This window comes from Salvelinus alpinus, chromosome 9 (genome assembly GCF_045679555.1).
Source record: "Salvelinus alpinus chromosome 9, SLU_Salpinus.1, whole genome shotgun sequence".
In the NCBI taxonomy this organism is placed as follows: Eukaryota; Metazoa; Chordata; class Actinopteri; order Salmoniformes; family Salmonidae; genus Salvelinus; species Salvelinus alpinus.
Genome location: NC_092094.1, coordinates 54,537,157 through 54,555,726, shown reverse-complemented (window position 1 = coordinate 54,555,726; position 18,570 = coordinate 54,537,157). Strand labels below are relative to the sequence as shown.

Genomic DNA, 18,570 nt, shown 5'->3' with positions numbered 1-18,570 from the left:
AACTTACAAAGCAGAATTACTTTCCCATTGTTCCTCAACTGTAGTGTACGATATACCATGTTCTAGCTCTGAGTCTATACTTTTATCCAATGTAAAAAGCACAATTTCAAAATTTGCTACATAAGACCGAATCAAGCCGGTCAGTCACATATTACTGAGTACCACTCTACATATTTTGAAGCATAGTCGTGGCTGCATCATGTAATGGATATGCTTGTAATTGTTTGGGACTGGGGAGTTTTTCAGGATAAAAAAGAAATGGAATGAAGCTAAGCACAGATGAAAACCTGGTTGTCTGCGTTCCACCAGACACTGGGAAATGAATTCACCTTGCAGCAGAACAATTACCTAAAACACAAGGCCAAATCTACACTGGAGTTGCTTACCAAGAAGACAGTGAATGTTCCTGAGTTACGGGGTTACAGTTTTGCCTTAAATCTACTTGGAAATGTATAGAAAGACTTTAAAATGGTTGTCTAACAATGATCAACAACCAATTTGACAAAGCTTGAAGAATTTTTAAAAGAATAATGGGCAAATGTTGCACAATCCAGATGTGGAAAGCTCTTAGAGACTAATCCAGAAAGACTCACAGCTGTAATCGCTGCCAAAGGTGCTTCTACAAAGTAATGACTTATGACTTAAATACTTATGTAAATTAAATATTTCTTTATTTAATTTTTAATAAATTAGCAAAAATGTCTAAAAACATGTTTTCACTTTGTCATTATGGGGTATTGTGTGTGGATGGGTGAGAATGTGTTTTGTATCCATTTTGAATTCAGAGTGTAACAACAATATGTGGAATAATTCAAGCGGTATGAATACTTTCTGAAGGCACTCTATGTAAAAAAATATGTAAATTGTTCTGCATATGTAAGCATACCCCCTTTTTTAATGAATATATGGGTAATATATTGAAATGAATGTGACTCTTATTCAGTACATTTAGTTATTGCTTGCTTTTCTAAAGTCTACCAACCTTGCAGGCAGTCATGCCAGCTAAGATAGTTAGACAAGCTAGCTCCTCGAACTTGCTCAATAGCCTGAAATGGCTTATTGACAGCTAGTTATGAAGTTGGGAGTTTGGAAACCTATCTGGCTAGCTAAAGCCAACTTCATAAAATTGCTAGTTGGCTAGTAGTATACAGAGAAACGACAACAACAATAAAATGAATCTGTGCCCCTGTGCCCCCTATTGGCATGACACCTCTGGTTGGGAGCTGACTGTTGTAGCCTACCTGACAGATATTCATGCCATATCCATGTTGCACTGCATCATTTAAGCTACAGTATTTAAAATTATTTGAATACGCCAACAACATCCATTCTATTTTCACCTTGTATAAGTGTTCTGCTGTTCTGACATATGCAACATTGCAGTTGCATTAATGACAAGTAGCCAGGGCTCGAAATGAAGGGCTTATCTTATTTTTTTTTATTTTTTTTATAAGTCTGTGACGGTTCAAAACAGACTCTGGGACAGTTCTGGTATGCTAGATCCAAAGTTCCTACATTCACTGTAAATCCACAAATTTTGAAACACAACGAAACTGATAGAACAGATTAGAAAGTTTAGCTTAAAATGTTGGTAAACTATTATTTATTTCTTCACATTATAAGCAGCAATGTGCACACAACAATAAGCTCACATTTTCTAAAATGCAAGTAGCAGGAAAAACACTGTTGCTCATCAGACATGCCAATGGCAGAGATGGAAGTAAATATCCATAAAAAATGTTGAAAGGGGAGATCTAAAGATGCAAAAATATATAGGTTGCTAATATGACTAGGATTGTGCCTTTGGCTGCTGAAAGAAAGTTGTTTTGAAAACCAAGAGAACAGAAGAGAAATGTTGGTTTCAATGGCATAAGGCTATAAGGAAGTGTTCATAAAATAATTCCATCAACGTTTCTATGGTTGGATTTTGGCTAGGCTACTTTGAAGCAGTATAAGAAATGCATCATTAGGACTATACGAAGTAAAACGTCCAGATTTCAAGCAATTTATGGTTTCAAAATGCTGTCAGATCGCGAAGTGGCGATGTGCTGTTCACAACTGGCCTTTCTCTTCGCTGTTGTGACCATTTGAGCTGAACATGTATGTTGACAGAATCAAACTTTAAAGGGCAATTCCGCCACTTTTCAACCTCAAATTCCTAAACTCAGCACCAAACCAGTGTCTACATGTATAAAAACAGCACTTTTCTATGATCTGTGGTTAAAAAGATAAGAAAGGCCCTGAAAAATGCTTCTCTGTGACATCACAGGGTAGGATTAAAAGTACAAAACAGAGATTTTCAAAACCTGCAAAGAGTTTCTAGCTAAAGGGAGGTTAATTTCTTGCTCCCAACGTCACCGCGAATATCAAGTGTTTGAAAATCACTGTTTTTACAATGTTGTAACTTTTGATGATGTCATTGGGTATAACTTTATATTTTTTTCTACTAAAACGTAGGAATGCGCCGCTTTCATATATGTTAACACTAGGGATGGGCACGGATGTTCAAATATCCGAACAGACGTTAGTATTCGAATATTTGCAAGAGTATTAATTTTTGGAAAACCTTTATCATAGGCCTATTTTAACAATGAAAGGTTTTGTCTAAATTATATTAAATGATCTAAGTGACATTGCTACACATAAGGATATATATACCATGACATTTGAAATTCTTCACAAAAAAAAAAAAAAACCTTTTAAATGTAGTTTTCTGACTTGCACAACATAAAAATACATTCTTTATTAGCCCACACGGGTTTCATGCATTTTAGTTGTTATTGTCGGCCAATGAAAGTGGCACTGTCTACAGTCAGTGCCTCCATGTGTAGCAAGCAATGTGGGAGATCTCTAATCAGTGCAAAATGTAATGAAAATGATGAGTTAATTAAATGAGAAGGAGTTGGTTACAATGACGAGCAACCATCAATTAGGCTATTCTTTAATCTGCATGGAATTGTTGTAGACAAGAATGGGAAGCTGAGCAAAATAGCCCTAGTCTAGGTAACTAGCTAGCTAGCTCGCTGGCTAGCATAGCTGGCTATCTTAGCTAGCTTCTTTACATCGATATGTTGCAGTCAGTCATGTGTACTTCCAGATGTGGAATCTACAACTTTGTCTAACTAGTGTGAGTCTATGTGGCTGGTCTCTCTCTCTCTCTCCCTCCCTCACTCACCGGCCCCTGCCCATACTACTGTTGCAAGCTAGCGGCACCAAAATCACGCAGTCTGTGCAGAAATCTAGTTCCAAGTTTTTACATTTTTTACATGTATATGGACTATCCGGATATCCCAAAAATGTCATGATATTATTCTAATAGTGAAATTATTTCAAATGCCCATCCCTAGTTGACACTGGTATTGTGCTGGAGATAATGAAAATGAGGTTGAAATGTCCCTTTTTTTGCCCACTGTGGGGACCACCATTGGACTGGGGTGCCTTTAGCAGGAAGCAACATTTTGGAACGTTCAGATAGAAATATGCTATGTAGAACAAACATGTGTCTCTGACATGTAGAATAAGGAATCACGTCAGCTCTATTTTTGGTATTTCTATCTGCAACGTTCAAGAACGTTTATGGACTAAACATGGCCCAGGTATGAATTGCAAGTAGGGCCATGGGGAGGTTGCATTCCAATGAAGTTGTGTCCGGGGCTGAACGGAATCGAATCTGTTGTATTTATACACAGCTTTAAAGATCTCTTGGGAAGACTACATTACCCAGTTGGGAGCTATACGTTGGTGATGGATGACGGGTGGTAGATGATGAATGTGAGCTACCTCTAAGGAGCTCACATTATTGTTCATATTAGCATGGACCACTGCACTGTGGATACTGGAGAAAGCATTAACCGTCTCTGGGAAAAAATTATATATTCATACAACGCATTGTTGGATTCTAGGCACAGGGGCAATTTGAGAATGAGATGATGATAACGTTGTGGAAAGTATTTTTTGTTGGCGGAGGGAGGGGTGGGGGGGACTTTAAGAGGAAAACAGGCAAGAGAGTACAGATGGTTTAGTTGAATGCAGAGCTTGCCAGCTAAACACATGCATGCGCACGCACGCACACACACACACACAAACACACACACACACACACACACACACACACACACACACACACACACACACACACACACACACACACACACACACACACACACACACACACACACACACACACACACACACACACACACACACACACACACACACACACACACACACGGAAACAGACACACAGACATTAACACACACATCATACACATTAACACACACACACACACACAGATACACACTGATCAACAAGCTCACACAACACAGACACACCAAATATTTTGAGATTGTCCTATTGTGATGGAATTTATTTGCTCATAGTTTGAAATCCTAATATCTTTAGGGGATTATTAGCTGAATTCATTTAATATAGTACAAGTCAAAATAATATGGAAAGATTTGTTCAGGTCATTGTTTATTGTGTTGGCTGACATTGCCTCACTACTGACATGAGTAATATTGGGTTTTACCTCTTGCATACCAAACCCCAGTCTTCAGGGATCTCTCCAGGTATCGGTTTTATGTATCATCTCACTTTTGTTTGTCTCCTCAATCCTCATTTGTCTCTACATTGGCCATTTGAATGCTGTTCCCTCATATCAGGGTGGGGAAGCATACTGTCCATATCGCAACTTGGGGCAGTGTCTGAAAACATTACCCTACCTGTTTCATTTTGTTTGTTGTCAGTGACTCTTTGTTAGATCCCCTTCTGTTTGAGCGTCATTTTTGGTTTTCTTGCTAGGGAACGTAACACTGTCAAATCCTTTCTTCCTCCGTCATCCTTGTTTCCTCAGTCTTTCTCAAAGCTCATTGGAAAAGGATATCTGAGGGAGGTACCTTGGATTCTCTCCTTCAATGCGCTTTGAGAAGACATGAGGAAACAAGAACGGATGAAATAAGGATGTAACCTTTTAAAAAACAGTCGCCTGCAACCCACCTTGAACCTCATATGGCTACGTCCTCCAACCACTTTTCCACACTGGTATGGCCAACACTCAGGTTTTTTCACACTTGGTCCCTTTCAGACAATTTTTGTTAACTCAGTGCAGTTCGCTTAATATTGTGTCCAGTGTGAACACTCCAAAGGAACTCTATTCCCTCAAAAGAGCCCCCGAAGCGAAGAGGACTGAGAGGTGGTCTGAGTTCGGTTCCCTTGAATTCCTTGGTCCGGTTCCCTTTTTTTAGGGCAACGTGAACACTAAGCTCCCAGGTTCACTTGTCATTATTCCCTCACCACACACTAGAATACTGCAACACCATTTCACCTGCCATAACCCCTCACATTGGTGCCACAAAAGAGGGAAGATGATGCGCAGGTTCGCAGACAAAAATGTGTGCTGTTCTTGGATATTGATTAGCAATTGTCAATGATGCACAGAAATGCCAAAATATGTGTGGAGTTTTTAGTTCAGATTATTTGTTTGCAATATGTGATCTATAAAGAGAGCTCCATAAGCTGTTTATTCGCTTGTGGGGTTTGAATGGTGTGAGAAGACAACAACATATTTGATGAGAATCCCAACATAGGGTACAAAATCAATTCTAGCTCTTAAAGGGGCAGTAGCCTACATTGGGTGTACAATTTTCAATTAAAGCATTATTTAATCGGCAGCTATTCTTCTGCTATTTATTCTGTTACAAATAATATTTGCATGTTAATATTATCTTCTGATTACAATGTTTATGTCTCATCTTTTAACTAAATGTAATCTATTAGCTTCCAAAATGTAAAATGTATAAACAGTGCCTTCGGAAAGTATTCAGACCCCTTAAATTTTGGCAAATTTATTAAAGACAGAAATACCTTATAAGTATTCAAACGCTTTCCTATGAGACTCAAAATTGAGATCAGGGTCATCCTGTTTCCATTGATCATCCTTGAGATGTTTCTACAAATTGATTGTTCACCTGTGGTAAATTCAATTGATTGGACAGATCTGGAGAAAGGTAAAAAAAAGAAAAAGAAAAAAGAAGGTCTGCAGCATTGAAGATCCTCAAGAACACAGTGGTCTCCATCATTCTTAAATGGAACAAGTTTGGAACCACCAAGACTGTTCCTTGAGCTGGCCACCCGGCCAAACTGAGCAATCGGGGGAGAAGGGCCTTGGTCAGGAAGGTGACCAAGAACCCGATGATCACCCTGATAGAGCTCTAGAGTTCCTCTGTGGAGATGGGAGAACTTTCCAGAAGGACAACAATCTCTACAACACCTCACCAATCAGGCCTTCATGGTAGAGTGGCCAGACAGAAGCCACTCCTCAGTGAAAGGCACATGACAGCCCGCTTGGAGTTTGCCAAAAGGCACTAAAAGACTCTCAGACCATGAGAAACAAGATTCTCTGGTCTGATGAAACCAAGATTGAACTCTTTGGCCTGAATGCCAAGCATCACGTCTGGAAGAAACCTGGCACCATCCATACGTTGAAGCATGGTGGTGGGGATTTCTTTCAGCGGAGGGACTGGGAGACTAGTCAGGATCGAGGCAAAGATGAATGGAGCAAAGTACAGAGAGATCCTTGATGAAAACCGTCTCCAAAGCGCTAAGGACCTCAGACTGGGGCAAAGGTTTACCTTCCAACAGGACAACAACCCTAAGCACACAGCCAAGACAACGGAGTGGCTTCGGACAAGTCTCTGAATGTCTTTGCATGGCCCAGCCAGAGCCCGGACCCGATCGAACATCTCTAGAGAGACCTTAAAATAGATATGCAGCAATACTCCCCATTCAACCTGACAGAGCTTGAGGGGATCTGCATTGAATAATGGGAGAAACTCCTCAAATACAGGTGTGCCGAGCTTGTAGCATCATACTCATGAAGACTTGAGGCTGTAATCGCTGCCAAAGGTGCTTCAACAAAGTACTGAGTAAAGGTTCTGAATACTTATGTAAATGTGATATTTCTGTTAGTTCTTTTTCATAAATTAGCAAAAATTACTAAAATCCTGTTTTTACTTTAGCATTATGGGGCTTTCAATTTAATAATAAGGCTGTAACCTAACAAAATGTGGAAAAAGTTAAGGGGACTGAATACTTTCCGAAGGCACTGTATAGCTGTCCAATAACACATTCTGATGGAATGGCTTGTCCTGCACAGCCCAGAGTGCATTGAGTGAATGTTGGAACAAGATCTTGGTTCCTTTTTAAACATAACAATGTGAACGCAACGAGGACTCAGACCACAAAATATGTGAAGTGACCTGACAAAAGAGTTGAGTCCTCATTCAAAGGCAAGGGCAGTGTGAATACAAAGAGACCTGAGTTATTTAGCTTTTTTTTACCCCAGAGTTCACTTTAAAGAGGACTGAGATCGGCTCTTTTAAAGAGGACTGTATGTGAAAACACCCTTAAAGGATATCACAGACGGGCCATTAAACTTACTCTCTGTCTGTCTGTACATGCAAATTAGCGAATAAACTATTAGCTAATACCCAAATCCTTAAAATCATAAGTCATGGATAATACTGTATCCATCCCAATGGGAGACTTACTTTACTCCGCAACAGTTGCCATGGCAGCCAGTCAAACTGTCCACGTCGACAGCCTATAACTATGAGTGAGGGAATACTTGGCCATGGCGTATCTTCACAACAGCCCCGCTGCTGTCTTGATTTAGCCATGACTATAGCGTTGGCTGAAATCTGTCCGCTGGCATGGTGTCAGTATTTGAACTTTTATTAGTAAATTCACATGGGCTGTGTATGTAGCACTATACAACCCTGTTTCTCTTGAACACCTTCTTTCTCTCTTCCAAAGTTGAAGGATTAGCTGTCGATTTGTCCCAATAGGACAAATTGTTTTAACTGATTGGGGTTATTAAGAAAGCGGCGTTGACTAGAAGATGACATCTGAGGTCAGCTCTGAATCAGTTGTGTGTATTCAGTTTGTGTTGGTTCTTCTGGTTGCTTAGCTACTGAATCAGAACACGTTGCTATAGTACCGTACATGCAGTCTGCTGAGTATAGTTTGGTGGTCAATGCTAACCTGGTCCCAGATCTGGTTGTGCTTTCTTGCCAACACCTATGGTCATTTTCAAGCCACGTGACCATTGGAGACAGCAAGACGCCACAAACAGATCTGGGATCAGGCAAACTTGAAGTATGGTGACAGTGGTGATAACTTCACCGGTATCTAAAACAATAATACAAAACAGTATGAGAGTTTGACAGGGCTCAATGAACATTCCCATGCATCATGCAGCCTAATGGAGCATTGCACACACTGCTGGGGATTTGGTTGTTGACCATGATCCCTGTTTTTCTGTGTGTGTAACTCACGGTTGAATGACTTTCACCTCTGGACATGACATACTGTACAGTGCGTTCACATCTGTGTGTGACAGTGTGTGTATAGTTCATTCAACACCACCTGTGTGTGTATGTGTGTTTGTGAAATGTACTCACATGTTTTTATTGTGAAAGTTTAGCAATGATGGTGATGCATTCATTTTGGAAAATGTAACCAAAACGTTTGTTTCCTTATTGCCCGGTGCTCTTGTACTAGGGTTGTAAAATCCATTAGAGAAAAACAGGATAGGGAGTGGAAAATTACCAAAGAATAAATCAACTCACTGAAAGGATTGGACTTACTGAAAAGACAAAATGTTCAACCCATTATTTTGCATAAAAGACATATCTGTCCACTATCATCACTCTCTGCTTTGGTACCTCTTTGTACAGTGGCGAAAGAGGTACATTGACCGAATGAGAGATGTGTATTTGGCGAGTGATGTGAAAATGCTTGTTCCTGTAGGATGGCATATTGGTAGGGGCCGTGGGGGCCTATGATTGGAACGGGGCTGTTCTGAAAGAGACACGTCATGGGAAGGTAGTCCCACCCAAGTCCTCCTATCTGGAAGAGTTCCCAGAAGAACTGAAGAACCATGGGGCCTACTTGGGTGAGTGAACTGGATGGGCAGGTAGAATTGTGTAGATGGATGGATGAATGGATGGGTGGGTGGATGGAAGGACAGATGGATAGATGAATAAATAGATGGATGGATGAATAGTCTGTCTAACATTGCATGCAGTACTATACTATAGTGTGTTTTATTTTCCTTTTTTGACAATATAAAAACAATAGACAACTTAACATTTACACACATACATTTCAACAGACATTAATGACATCACATACGCTCAGACCCACAAGTTCTTTACCTATTCTGTCCGTCTCATTTTCTCTAATTTCTCATCCTTTGAATATCTCCAGTGCTTGTAATACTTTATGCCATATGGCTTCAAATTGTACTATTTTGTTTCACTCTGGAGCACAAATTTTTTCTATATTTAGATAATAATGCATTTGATTCACCCGATGGCGGGTCATCTTGATTTCCAGTTTTTAAGAAAATGTTTTCTCAAAATGATTGACAAGGAAAATACAGTTCAACCGATTGGTTATCTCACTGCACACCCATAACTGCACCCTCTCCCATAACTTTTGGACAGTGCCTTCAGAAAGTGTGTCCTTGTGTCCAATCTCCCAGGTTACACAGTAAATTCAGTGGTGTCGGCCAAAGGCAGGCAGCTCTATGTTGCTGGAGCCCCTCGCTTCAACCACACAGGCAAAGTCATCATCTTTACCCTGAGAAACAATGGCAACCTCACCATCCTACACTCACTCAAGGGCCAGCAGGTGAGACACACCAAGAGATATAAATTATTAATACAAGGGGGCCAAGGACTGAACCTTGGGGGACACCATTACAGGCAGGTGCTTGAGTTGATTTGCTTAAACAAACAAACACACACCAACACGACACACCGACACTGACAGTGACACCCACACACACACACACACACACACACACACACACACACACACACACACACACACACACACACACACACACACACACACACACACACACACACACACACACACACACACACACACACACACACACACACACACACACACACACACACACACACACACACACAGGCTCTACGTGTCAAGCTTGTGTGTGCACACGTGTGACACATTGGAGTCTTCGTTACATTATGGTCTAGACTCGGCTGCCCGGTCCAGATGGCCTTTGTCTCATCGGCCCATGTGCTTCTCATCTGTATGCAGCCAATCAAAACAGGGTTTTCTACTGAGCACAGACGCATCGCCCCGGGCAACAGGCTCCCTGTAAATAAGGGCTAACCACTGTGTCAGACCAGACTGTTGTTTGGGAGAGGGAGGGAGGGAGAGGAGTAGAGTCCTAGAGTCAGTGCTGCGCATTCCTGAGGGGACATTAGAAAAGCAGTACGCCTCTAGGATTAATTACGGCTGCTGTGGTGTTTTCTGAGGTAGCCTGAGGCCACTGGGGCAAGATTTACAGTAAGCTAGTGCGGCTGGGATGTGTTAGGTGGTGCATCCTGTCTCAGATGCCTCCCCTTCCCTCTTACACTCCTTCCTTGCTTGTGGGGTATGTGGGCTAAAAATACGATTAGGACAATTAAATGGACTTGATATGAATGGGGTTTTCCCCTCACTGGATGCTATGGGCGGTAATTGTACTGTGTTAATTTAACACTTTTCAAATTGTGATATGGTTCGGGTTGAATGTGCATAGATATAAATGAATCACTGTTCTGCACATTTTAGAAGAGTATATATGGCTTGACTCTTTGTCAAATGGTGTGTCTGTAGATTGGGTCATACTACGGGAGTGAGCTAGCTCCTCTGGACATCGATGGGGACGGTGTGACAGACTTCCTCCTGGTGGCAGCGCCCATGTTCTTCAGTAAGGGCTGGGAGAGGGGCAAGGTCTACATCTACAGGGTGACTCAGCAGGTGAGAACGAGGAGAAGTGAATCGGAGTGTACGTGAACACTATATATGCAAAAGTATGTGGACACCCCTTCAAATTAGTGGATTTAGCTATTTCAGCCACACCTGTTGCATACAGGTGTATAAAATCGAGCACACAGCCATTCAATCGCTATAGACAAACATTGTCAGTAGAATGGCCTGACTAAAGAGCTCAGTGACTTTCAGCATGGCACCATCATAGGATGCCGCCTTTCCAGCAAGTCAGTTCGTCAAATTTATGCCCTGCTAGAGCTGCCCTGGTCAACTGCAAGTGCTTTTATTGCGAAGTGGAATGTCTAGGAGCAACAACAACTCAGTCGCGAAGTGGTAGGCCACACAAGCTCACAGAATGGGACCACTGAGTGCTGAAGAGCGTGGTAAGTAAAATTTTCCTGTACTCGGTTGCGACACTCACTACCGAGTTCCAAACTGCCTCTGGAAGCAACGTCAGCACAGTAATTGTTCATTGGGAGCTTCATGGCCGAGCAGCCGAACACAAGCCTAAGATCACCATGCGCAATGCCAAGCGTCGGCTGTAGTAATGTAAAGCTCGCTGCCATTGGACTTTGGAGCAGTGGAAATGTGTTCTCTGGAGTGATGAATCACAATTCACCATCTGGCAGTCCGACGGACGAATCTGGATTTGGCGATGCCAGGAGAACGCTACCTGCCCAATGCATAATGCCACCTGTAAAGTTTGGTGGAAGAGGACGTTTTTCACGGTTCGGGCTAGGCCTCTTAGTTCCAGTGAAGGGAAATCTTAACGCTACAGCTTACAATGACATTCTAGACGATTCTGTGCTTCCAACTTTGTGTCAACAGTTTGGGGAAGGCCCATTCCTGTTTCAGCATGACAATGCCCCCGTGCACAAAGCAAGGTGCATACAGAAATGGTTTGTCGAGATTTCTCTCTTTCTCTATCTACAGAGCCATTTCCTTTTGGAAGGGACACTTGAGGTCTCCGACCAGTCCCAGAACTCTCGTTTTGGTGGAGCGATGGCCCCTATCCCTGATATGAATGGTGACTCGTACAGTGAGGTAGTGGTGGGAGCTCCTCTAGAGGACGACCACCAGGGGGCCATCTACCTGTTCTACGGCCAGCTCAGTGGCATACAACACAAGTACAGACAGGTGAGCTCAGTGGCACACAACCCCTAGTCATGCAGTGGATTATTCAGAACCAATACTAAAAGTATTTTTTGCTGTCTCACTAACTGGCTTTTTCTCCCTCCCTCCCTCCCTCCCTCCCTCCCTCCCTCCCTCCCTCCCTCCCTCCCTCCCTCCCCTCTCTCTCAGAGAATTGGAGCAGCAGGCTTCTCTGCTGGTCTGCAGTATTTTGGCCGCAGTGTTCATGGGATGATGGATGTCAATGAAGACGGGCTGGTGGACTTGGCAGTGGGCGCGTTGGGTGCAGTAGTACTGATCTGGTTAGTGACACACACTCACCCCAACACACTCCCATTCCATTGCAGTCCCACCGTTCACACACAGACACACTAATGATGGCCCTTATGCCCCTTCTCTTCCCTCAGGTCTCGCAGTGTGGTGCGCATCCAAGTCAAAGTCACTTTTGAACCGGAAAAGATCAACACATTCAACAAGGACTGCCGCAGGGGAGGCAAGGACGTCACCTGCATGTCTGCCATCGTGTGTATCAGTCTGGATGCCAGGACTCAGATGCAGAGCCATGGAGTGGGTGTGTTTGGTCTATTTGGGCATTATTACTCAATTAAAAGTGTTGGAATGAGCGTGTGCGTGGCGTGTTAGTGCGTGCATGTGGTTTCATGTAGATCTTGGTTGGGACTCCTAACTCTTGGTTCATTGAGCTTTCTGGCTAGATTCTGACTGCTTATTGCAGTAACGATTTGGGTGCACAATGAGACCAACAAAACCTCATGTACCACAGAGCAGAGCTGTTTACATAAAAATCCCCTTGTTCTCTCTCCATTACACTAGGGGATTTTTTTATGTGATTTGATTTGATTTGGATCTCTTTTAGTCCTCTTGGACTAATCTTCCAAGAGTCCTTAAACATGTGAATTTGTGAAAGAATGGGTACTAGTGAAACTTTAATCACTCAGCTGAGTAACCACAAAAACAACAATGCGATTTGCATGTATACAGTGCAGCACTTTTCACGTTTACGTTGTACGTGCAAAACTCACCCCAATGTCCCACCAATGTGTGGCTCCAAAATAGGACCTACATTCCTGCTTGCATGCGACTTCCCTATCAAGGTGTTTTGGTAGTTCCCTTTTGCACTACGCTTTCTGCGCACTTACTATATAGTCAAATCTATCTTGCCCTCTACCCATAGTGACAATAATGGTAGGTGGATCGTTTGTCCAGATCTGCAATAGGTTAACTAGCAATCATAGCACACATAAAAATCATTCAAAGCTGCACCAATTCTCTATATAAATCCACAAGAACATAGAGTAATAGCTGATAGGCAGCGGAGAGGCCAGGTGTCTCATTGCACATGAAATAACAGTCAAGACATGAGACACGCAGCTCAAAAAGCTCCCCTATAGCCTATTGGCTCTATAAAATCTGCGATGCATATTGAAACAGTCATTTTCAATGTTTTTTCCCAAAAACCTTCCCCAATTAAATGTTGAATGCAAAATAGGCCTACCTGGCAGAATGATATCATGAGGATTGTTATCAATCGGGTGCACCTTTGTTTTTCATACTCTGTCAGGGGTGGTATGACGGAGTATGTTTTGCATACTCCGTCATTCACCACAAAAATCTGAAGGGACATAAAGTATGTGAGAATGTTTGCGGGGTGGTCTAGAGGGAATCTTTGCATTTTCAAACCCCTGAAACAGGTTTTTCCTGGAATTTAGAGTCATAATGATAGTTGATTCTATGTAAAATAAGTATATTTTTTTGCATATCCAAGCATATCTCTTGAGCTGTCTGCAATAGGTTAACTAGCAATCATACCACACATAAAAGTATTGCTTTCTTTTCTAAAGTCTACTAACCCTGCCAGCAAGCATGCCAGCTAAGATAAACAAGCTAGCTACTCTAACGTTATTGATAGCCTGCAATTGCTTCTTGGTAGCTAGTTATGAGTTATGAGATTGGGAACCTCAAATTGGCTAAGGCCAACTTCATAAAATTCCTAGGTGACTAGTAGAATTACAGAGGAAAAACAACAACAAAATGTAAAGAAATAAAGAAATAATAAAATAAAGAAATGGACAAATCTGTGCCCCCTATGGGCATGACGCCTCTGTACTCTGCCATCACAAATGTACTGTGACTAAAACTTAGCTGGGACATGCTTTCAATGGTGCTCTCCAACACCTGACACCAATATAGTGAAGTGGGGTACCCTGACTTGGATTCAAACCCTGGTCCCTGTGACTGTCATTCCAAAACCATTAAACTGTCACAATCCTCGCAATATGAGCCATGATACAATTCCTATCTAATGGGTTAACCCTATTGGCACGATGCATAGGGTGTTTGCCTTTCACGCCAGTGACCCGTTTCCACTTCCTTGTCCTGCTGTTTGTTACGCTGGTGTCAAAAGTGGGAATACCAAAAGGCTAAAATCTCTTGGTGAGGTTGTTAGGTGTTGTACAAAAGTTGTTTAGTGTTATTACAAGGGGTACAACTTTTTTTTCTATTTTTCTTATGATATGTTTTATCGCTGGCTCGCCTCACTTAAAAAAAATATCCTCCAATATACAGTTCATAAAATTTGTATGGCCTTGGGGACAATACAGTTATGCTATCTAGACTAGCCTACAACACCACAATGCAATGAATATTTGCATTATTGTTTTCAAGTGAGTACAATTGAGTACAATTCTACTCTAGGCTGTAAACTTCAGTGACGCAAACCTTGACATCAAACCTAAAGCTTCAATATAGCCAAAATGTTTGTCATTTAACTTTTTAAATGTATTACCTTTTATGTGTGGCATAAAATACTGAGTAGGGAGGGGTGTATTTTCTGTTTGTCGAGATTGACATATTCCACTTGATTGTGAAAACCCAAACCATGGTGAAGCACTCAGTCAGTAATCGGTATGCAGTTTTGCATTGCTTATTTGTTGTTTTTTGGTGCATTGGCACAGAATCCTGTTCCTGGAAACTTTGTTGCCAATATTGTATATAATTAAGCAATAATGCTCGAACGGGTGTGGTATATGGCCAATATACCACGGCTAAAGGCTGTTCCTCGCACGACACAATGCGGAGTGCCTGGATACAGCCCTCAGCCGTGGTATATTGGCCATATACCACAAACCCCTGATGTGCCTTATTGCTATTATAAACTGGTTACAAATGTAACTAGAACACTAAAAATACATGTTTTGTCATACCCGTGGCATACCACTGCTGTCAGCCAATCAGCATTCAGGGCTCGAACCACCTAGTTTATAGTTATAAATATAGCATAAATATTTTTAAAAATCTGATTTCCCCCAGCCGATCATTGTCTGCAGCCGGCTCTGATCTTAGTGTAATGAGACAGGCAGGGAGAGTGCGCTTGTCAGTGGAGGTCGGAAAACCATTAACCTTCTGGCCCGTAGACCTGCGTGGGATCGACTGTGCCATTAAACAATGCTGAAGTGGTCAAGTCGATATCCATGTTTATAAACACAGGGTCACTACAGTTATTTTTATTTGTGGTGGTAATCATTATTTTCGAGTGAATTTTATGAGGGGGAGGGTGTGCACATTTTTTTACAGTACAAAGGGAGGGTCATGTGACATTTTTTTTTTTTACCTCCCCAGGGTTAGTGGTCGTTGTTGTGTCTGTGTGTAATTCCTGTCAGATGTGTGGCTGGGGTCAGTCCGTTTTATCATGAAAACTTTTTTCCTAATGTCCTAAGCCCAGGGGCTCGGGGGAACTCTTTAAAGTGCGTCACTCAGAGCCACGGAGAGGGGCTTAAAGTGTGTCGGTCTCTGTCTTCCCTTTCAGTCCTCCCTCCCTTTCCCCTCCTTCCCCTAGTCTGGTTTATATCAGACAGAAGTGTGGATGCACGCAGGCATACACACACACACACACACACACAGACACACACTATCTCTACACGCATAGAAGTGGAGCAGCGTATCTCCTGATTCACCTCAGGGTTATAGAGTTGCCTACTTTCAAACCCACTTTAAGATGAAAGCAGAACCTGACAGACACAACATACTGTGCTTCCACTTTTCCCACTCAGCATTCTCCTGTTACCACGACCGCCCATGGCGAGAGGAGAAGCCGGAATGAAAAATATGAAAAAGTCTAGTCTGTGTCCTCATCTCGTTCATGCCCACAGTTGGACAGATGGAGAGGAAATATTTATTGCCTGCTACATACAGCTAGCCCTCACTGACATATAATTCAAGCCTAAAGTCATCTAAAAGCAGCAGGTGCCAACATTTAATGCCTGTCAACACAGTTTAGTGGACATGAACATTAGACAGTTGTCTTCTCGTGTGACTGACGGCATTTGAACCTGGGTCTTCTGTGTGCAGAACATCATATTAGCCCGCTAAGCCAAAGCATTGGCTCAGGCTGAGGAGCCAATAAAACTGTTGACGTCTCAGACAAGGTTTCTCTACACGTGAGTGTGGTCATCGAAGTGACAGAACCACCACTGTTACACCACTGTTACACTCACACACACTCTTTATCTCTCGCTCTCGCTCTCGCTCTCGCTCTCGCTCTCGCTCTCTCTCTCTGCGTGTGGTTAGGTGTGTGGTACAGGGTGCTGATAGACGAGAGGAGGCACCCTCCCAGAGCATCGCTGGACGACAATGACAGACAGCAGCTGTCAAGAAATCTGACACTACAAAACGGGGAGGAGTCCTGTGAACATGTCCATTTCTATGTTCAGGTGAGTGAGCACAGTCTCAGGCTAAGCACCTGCAAGTAAAAGCAGTTCATGTTTTAATTCTGCATAATCTTCATTATTACTGTATACATTTTATTGTACATACATGTTCTGTATTGAAACTAGTTGTGGCAGGGAGTAGACTTTTTCCATTCTAGAAATAGAAATTCTAGAATGGAAAAAGAACCCTCAAACTAAGGCAATGGGTAATTACATTTCTATAGTTGACTTTCCACCTTGCTCCAACAGGAAACTGCAGACTACGGCCATCCCATAGTGTTTGTGGTGAAGACAGGTCTGCAGAGTCCAGACCAAGGCCCGGTGCTGGACCACGGCTGGCCCACTACCTATAGGACTGAGGTGAGTAATTTAGTTTAGTTACCTTTGCATTCTTGGGTACAGGAACAATCATGGCCATCTTGAAGCATGCTGGGACAGCAGACTGGGATAGGGAAAGATTGAATATGTCCGTAAACACACCAGCCAGCTGGTCTGCGCATGCTCTGAAGACGCGGCTAGGTATGCCGTCTGGGCCGGCAGCCTTGCAAGGGTTAACATGTTTAAATGTCTTACTCACGTCGGCCACGGAGAAGGAGAGCCCACAGTCCTTGGTAGCGGGCCGCATCGGTGGCACTGTATTATCCTCGAAGTGGGCAAAGAAAGTGTTTAGTTTGTCTGGAAGCAAGACGTTGGTGTCCGCGACGTGGCTGGTTTTCCTTTTGTAGTCCGTGATTGTCTGTAGACCCTGCCACATACGTAGGTTTTAATAGTCCCAGTGGGTCTCCTATACACTTCCTTATAAACTCACTCACCGAATCGGCGTATACGTCAATATTATTCTCTGAGGCTACCCGGAACATATCCCAGTCCATGTGATCAAGACAATCTTGAAGCGTGGATTCCGATTGGTCAGACCAGCGTTGAATAGTCCTCAGCACAGGTACTTCCTGATTGAGTTTCTGCCTATAGCAAAATGGAGTCGTGGTCAGATTTGCCGAAAGGAGGGCGGGGGAGGGCCGTGTATGCATCATGGAGGTTAGAGTAACAATGGTCCAGTGTTTTTCCAGCGCGAGTGCTACAGTCGATATGCTGATAGAATTTAGGTAGTCTTTTTCTCAAATGTGCTTTGTTAAAATCCCCAGCTACAATAAATAATGCCTCAGGATACATGGTTTTCAGTTTACATAAAGTCCAGTGAAGTTCAGTGAAGGGCCGTCGTGGTATAGGCTTGAGGGGGGATATACATGGCTGTGACAATAACCGAAGAGATTTCTCTTGGGAGACAATACGATCGGCATTTGATTGTGAAAAGAAAATACTGCAAAGTTTCCTAAGGACTAGAAGCAATGCAGCCCTCTCTGTCGGCACCGTTGTAACCTTTGTACCTGTGTACTGGTTCTGATACATACTTTTGCTGAAGAGGGGACCTGGCTTTACACCAATTTATTACACTATATTTCCTACTATCTATGCAGGACCCTGAACAGCTTCTACACCCAAGCCATAAGACTGCTAAATAGTTAGTTAAATATTTAACCAAATAGCTACTCGGGCTATTGACGCTTGACCCTTTTTGCACAAACCTTTTGACTCATCACTTATGCTGCTGCTACTGTTAACCATCTGTCACTTTATTCCTAAACTCAGCAAAAAAAGAAACATCCTCTCACTGTCAACTACGTTTATTTTCAGCAAACTTAACATGTGTACATATTTGTATGAACATAACAAGATTCAACAACTGAGACATAAACTGAACAAGTTCCACAGACATGTGAATAATGTGTCCCTGAACAAAGGGGGGATCAAAATTAAAAGTAACAGTCAGTATCTGGTGTGGCCACCAGCTGCATTAAGTAC

At 42.5% G+C, this 18,570-nt stretch overlaps 1 protein-coding gene across 1 annotated transcript in view; it reads left to right on the top strand.

The window, feature by feature from the left end:
- Nucleotides 1–18,570, top strand: part of itga11b (integrin, alpha 11b) — a 101,698-nt gene that overhangs the window by 64,696 nt on the left and 18,432 nt on the right. Inside the window, exons 11-18 of the mRNA XM_071326713.1 lie at nucleotides 8,810–8,954; nucleotides 9,546–9,694; nucleotides 10,700–10,843; nucleotides 11,789–11,992; nucleotides 12,158–12,288; nucleotides 12,394–12,557; nucleotides 16,571–16,713; nucleotides 16,960–17,070. Coding sequence (XP_071182814.1) covers nucleotides 8,810–8,954; nucleotides 9,546–9,694; nucleotides 10,700–10,843; nucleotides 11,789–11,992; nucleotides 12,158–12,288; nucleotides 12,394–12,557; nucleotides 16,571–16,713; nucleotides 16,960–17,070 — 1,191 coding nt within the window. The remainder of the gene's footprint in view (nucleotides 1–8,809; nucleotides 8,955–9,545; nucleotides 9,695–10,699; nucleotides 10,844–11,788; nucleotides 11,993–12,157; nucleotides 12,289–12,393; nucleotides 12,558–16,570; nucleotides 16,714–16,959; nucleotides 17,071–18,570) is intronic.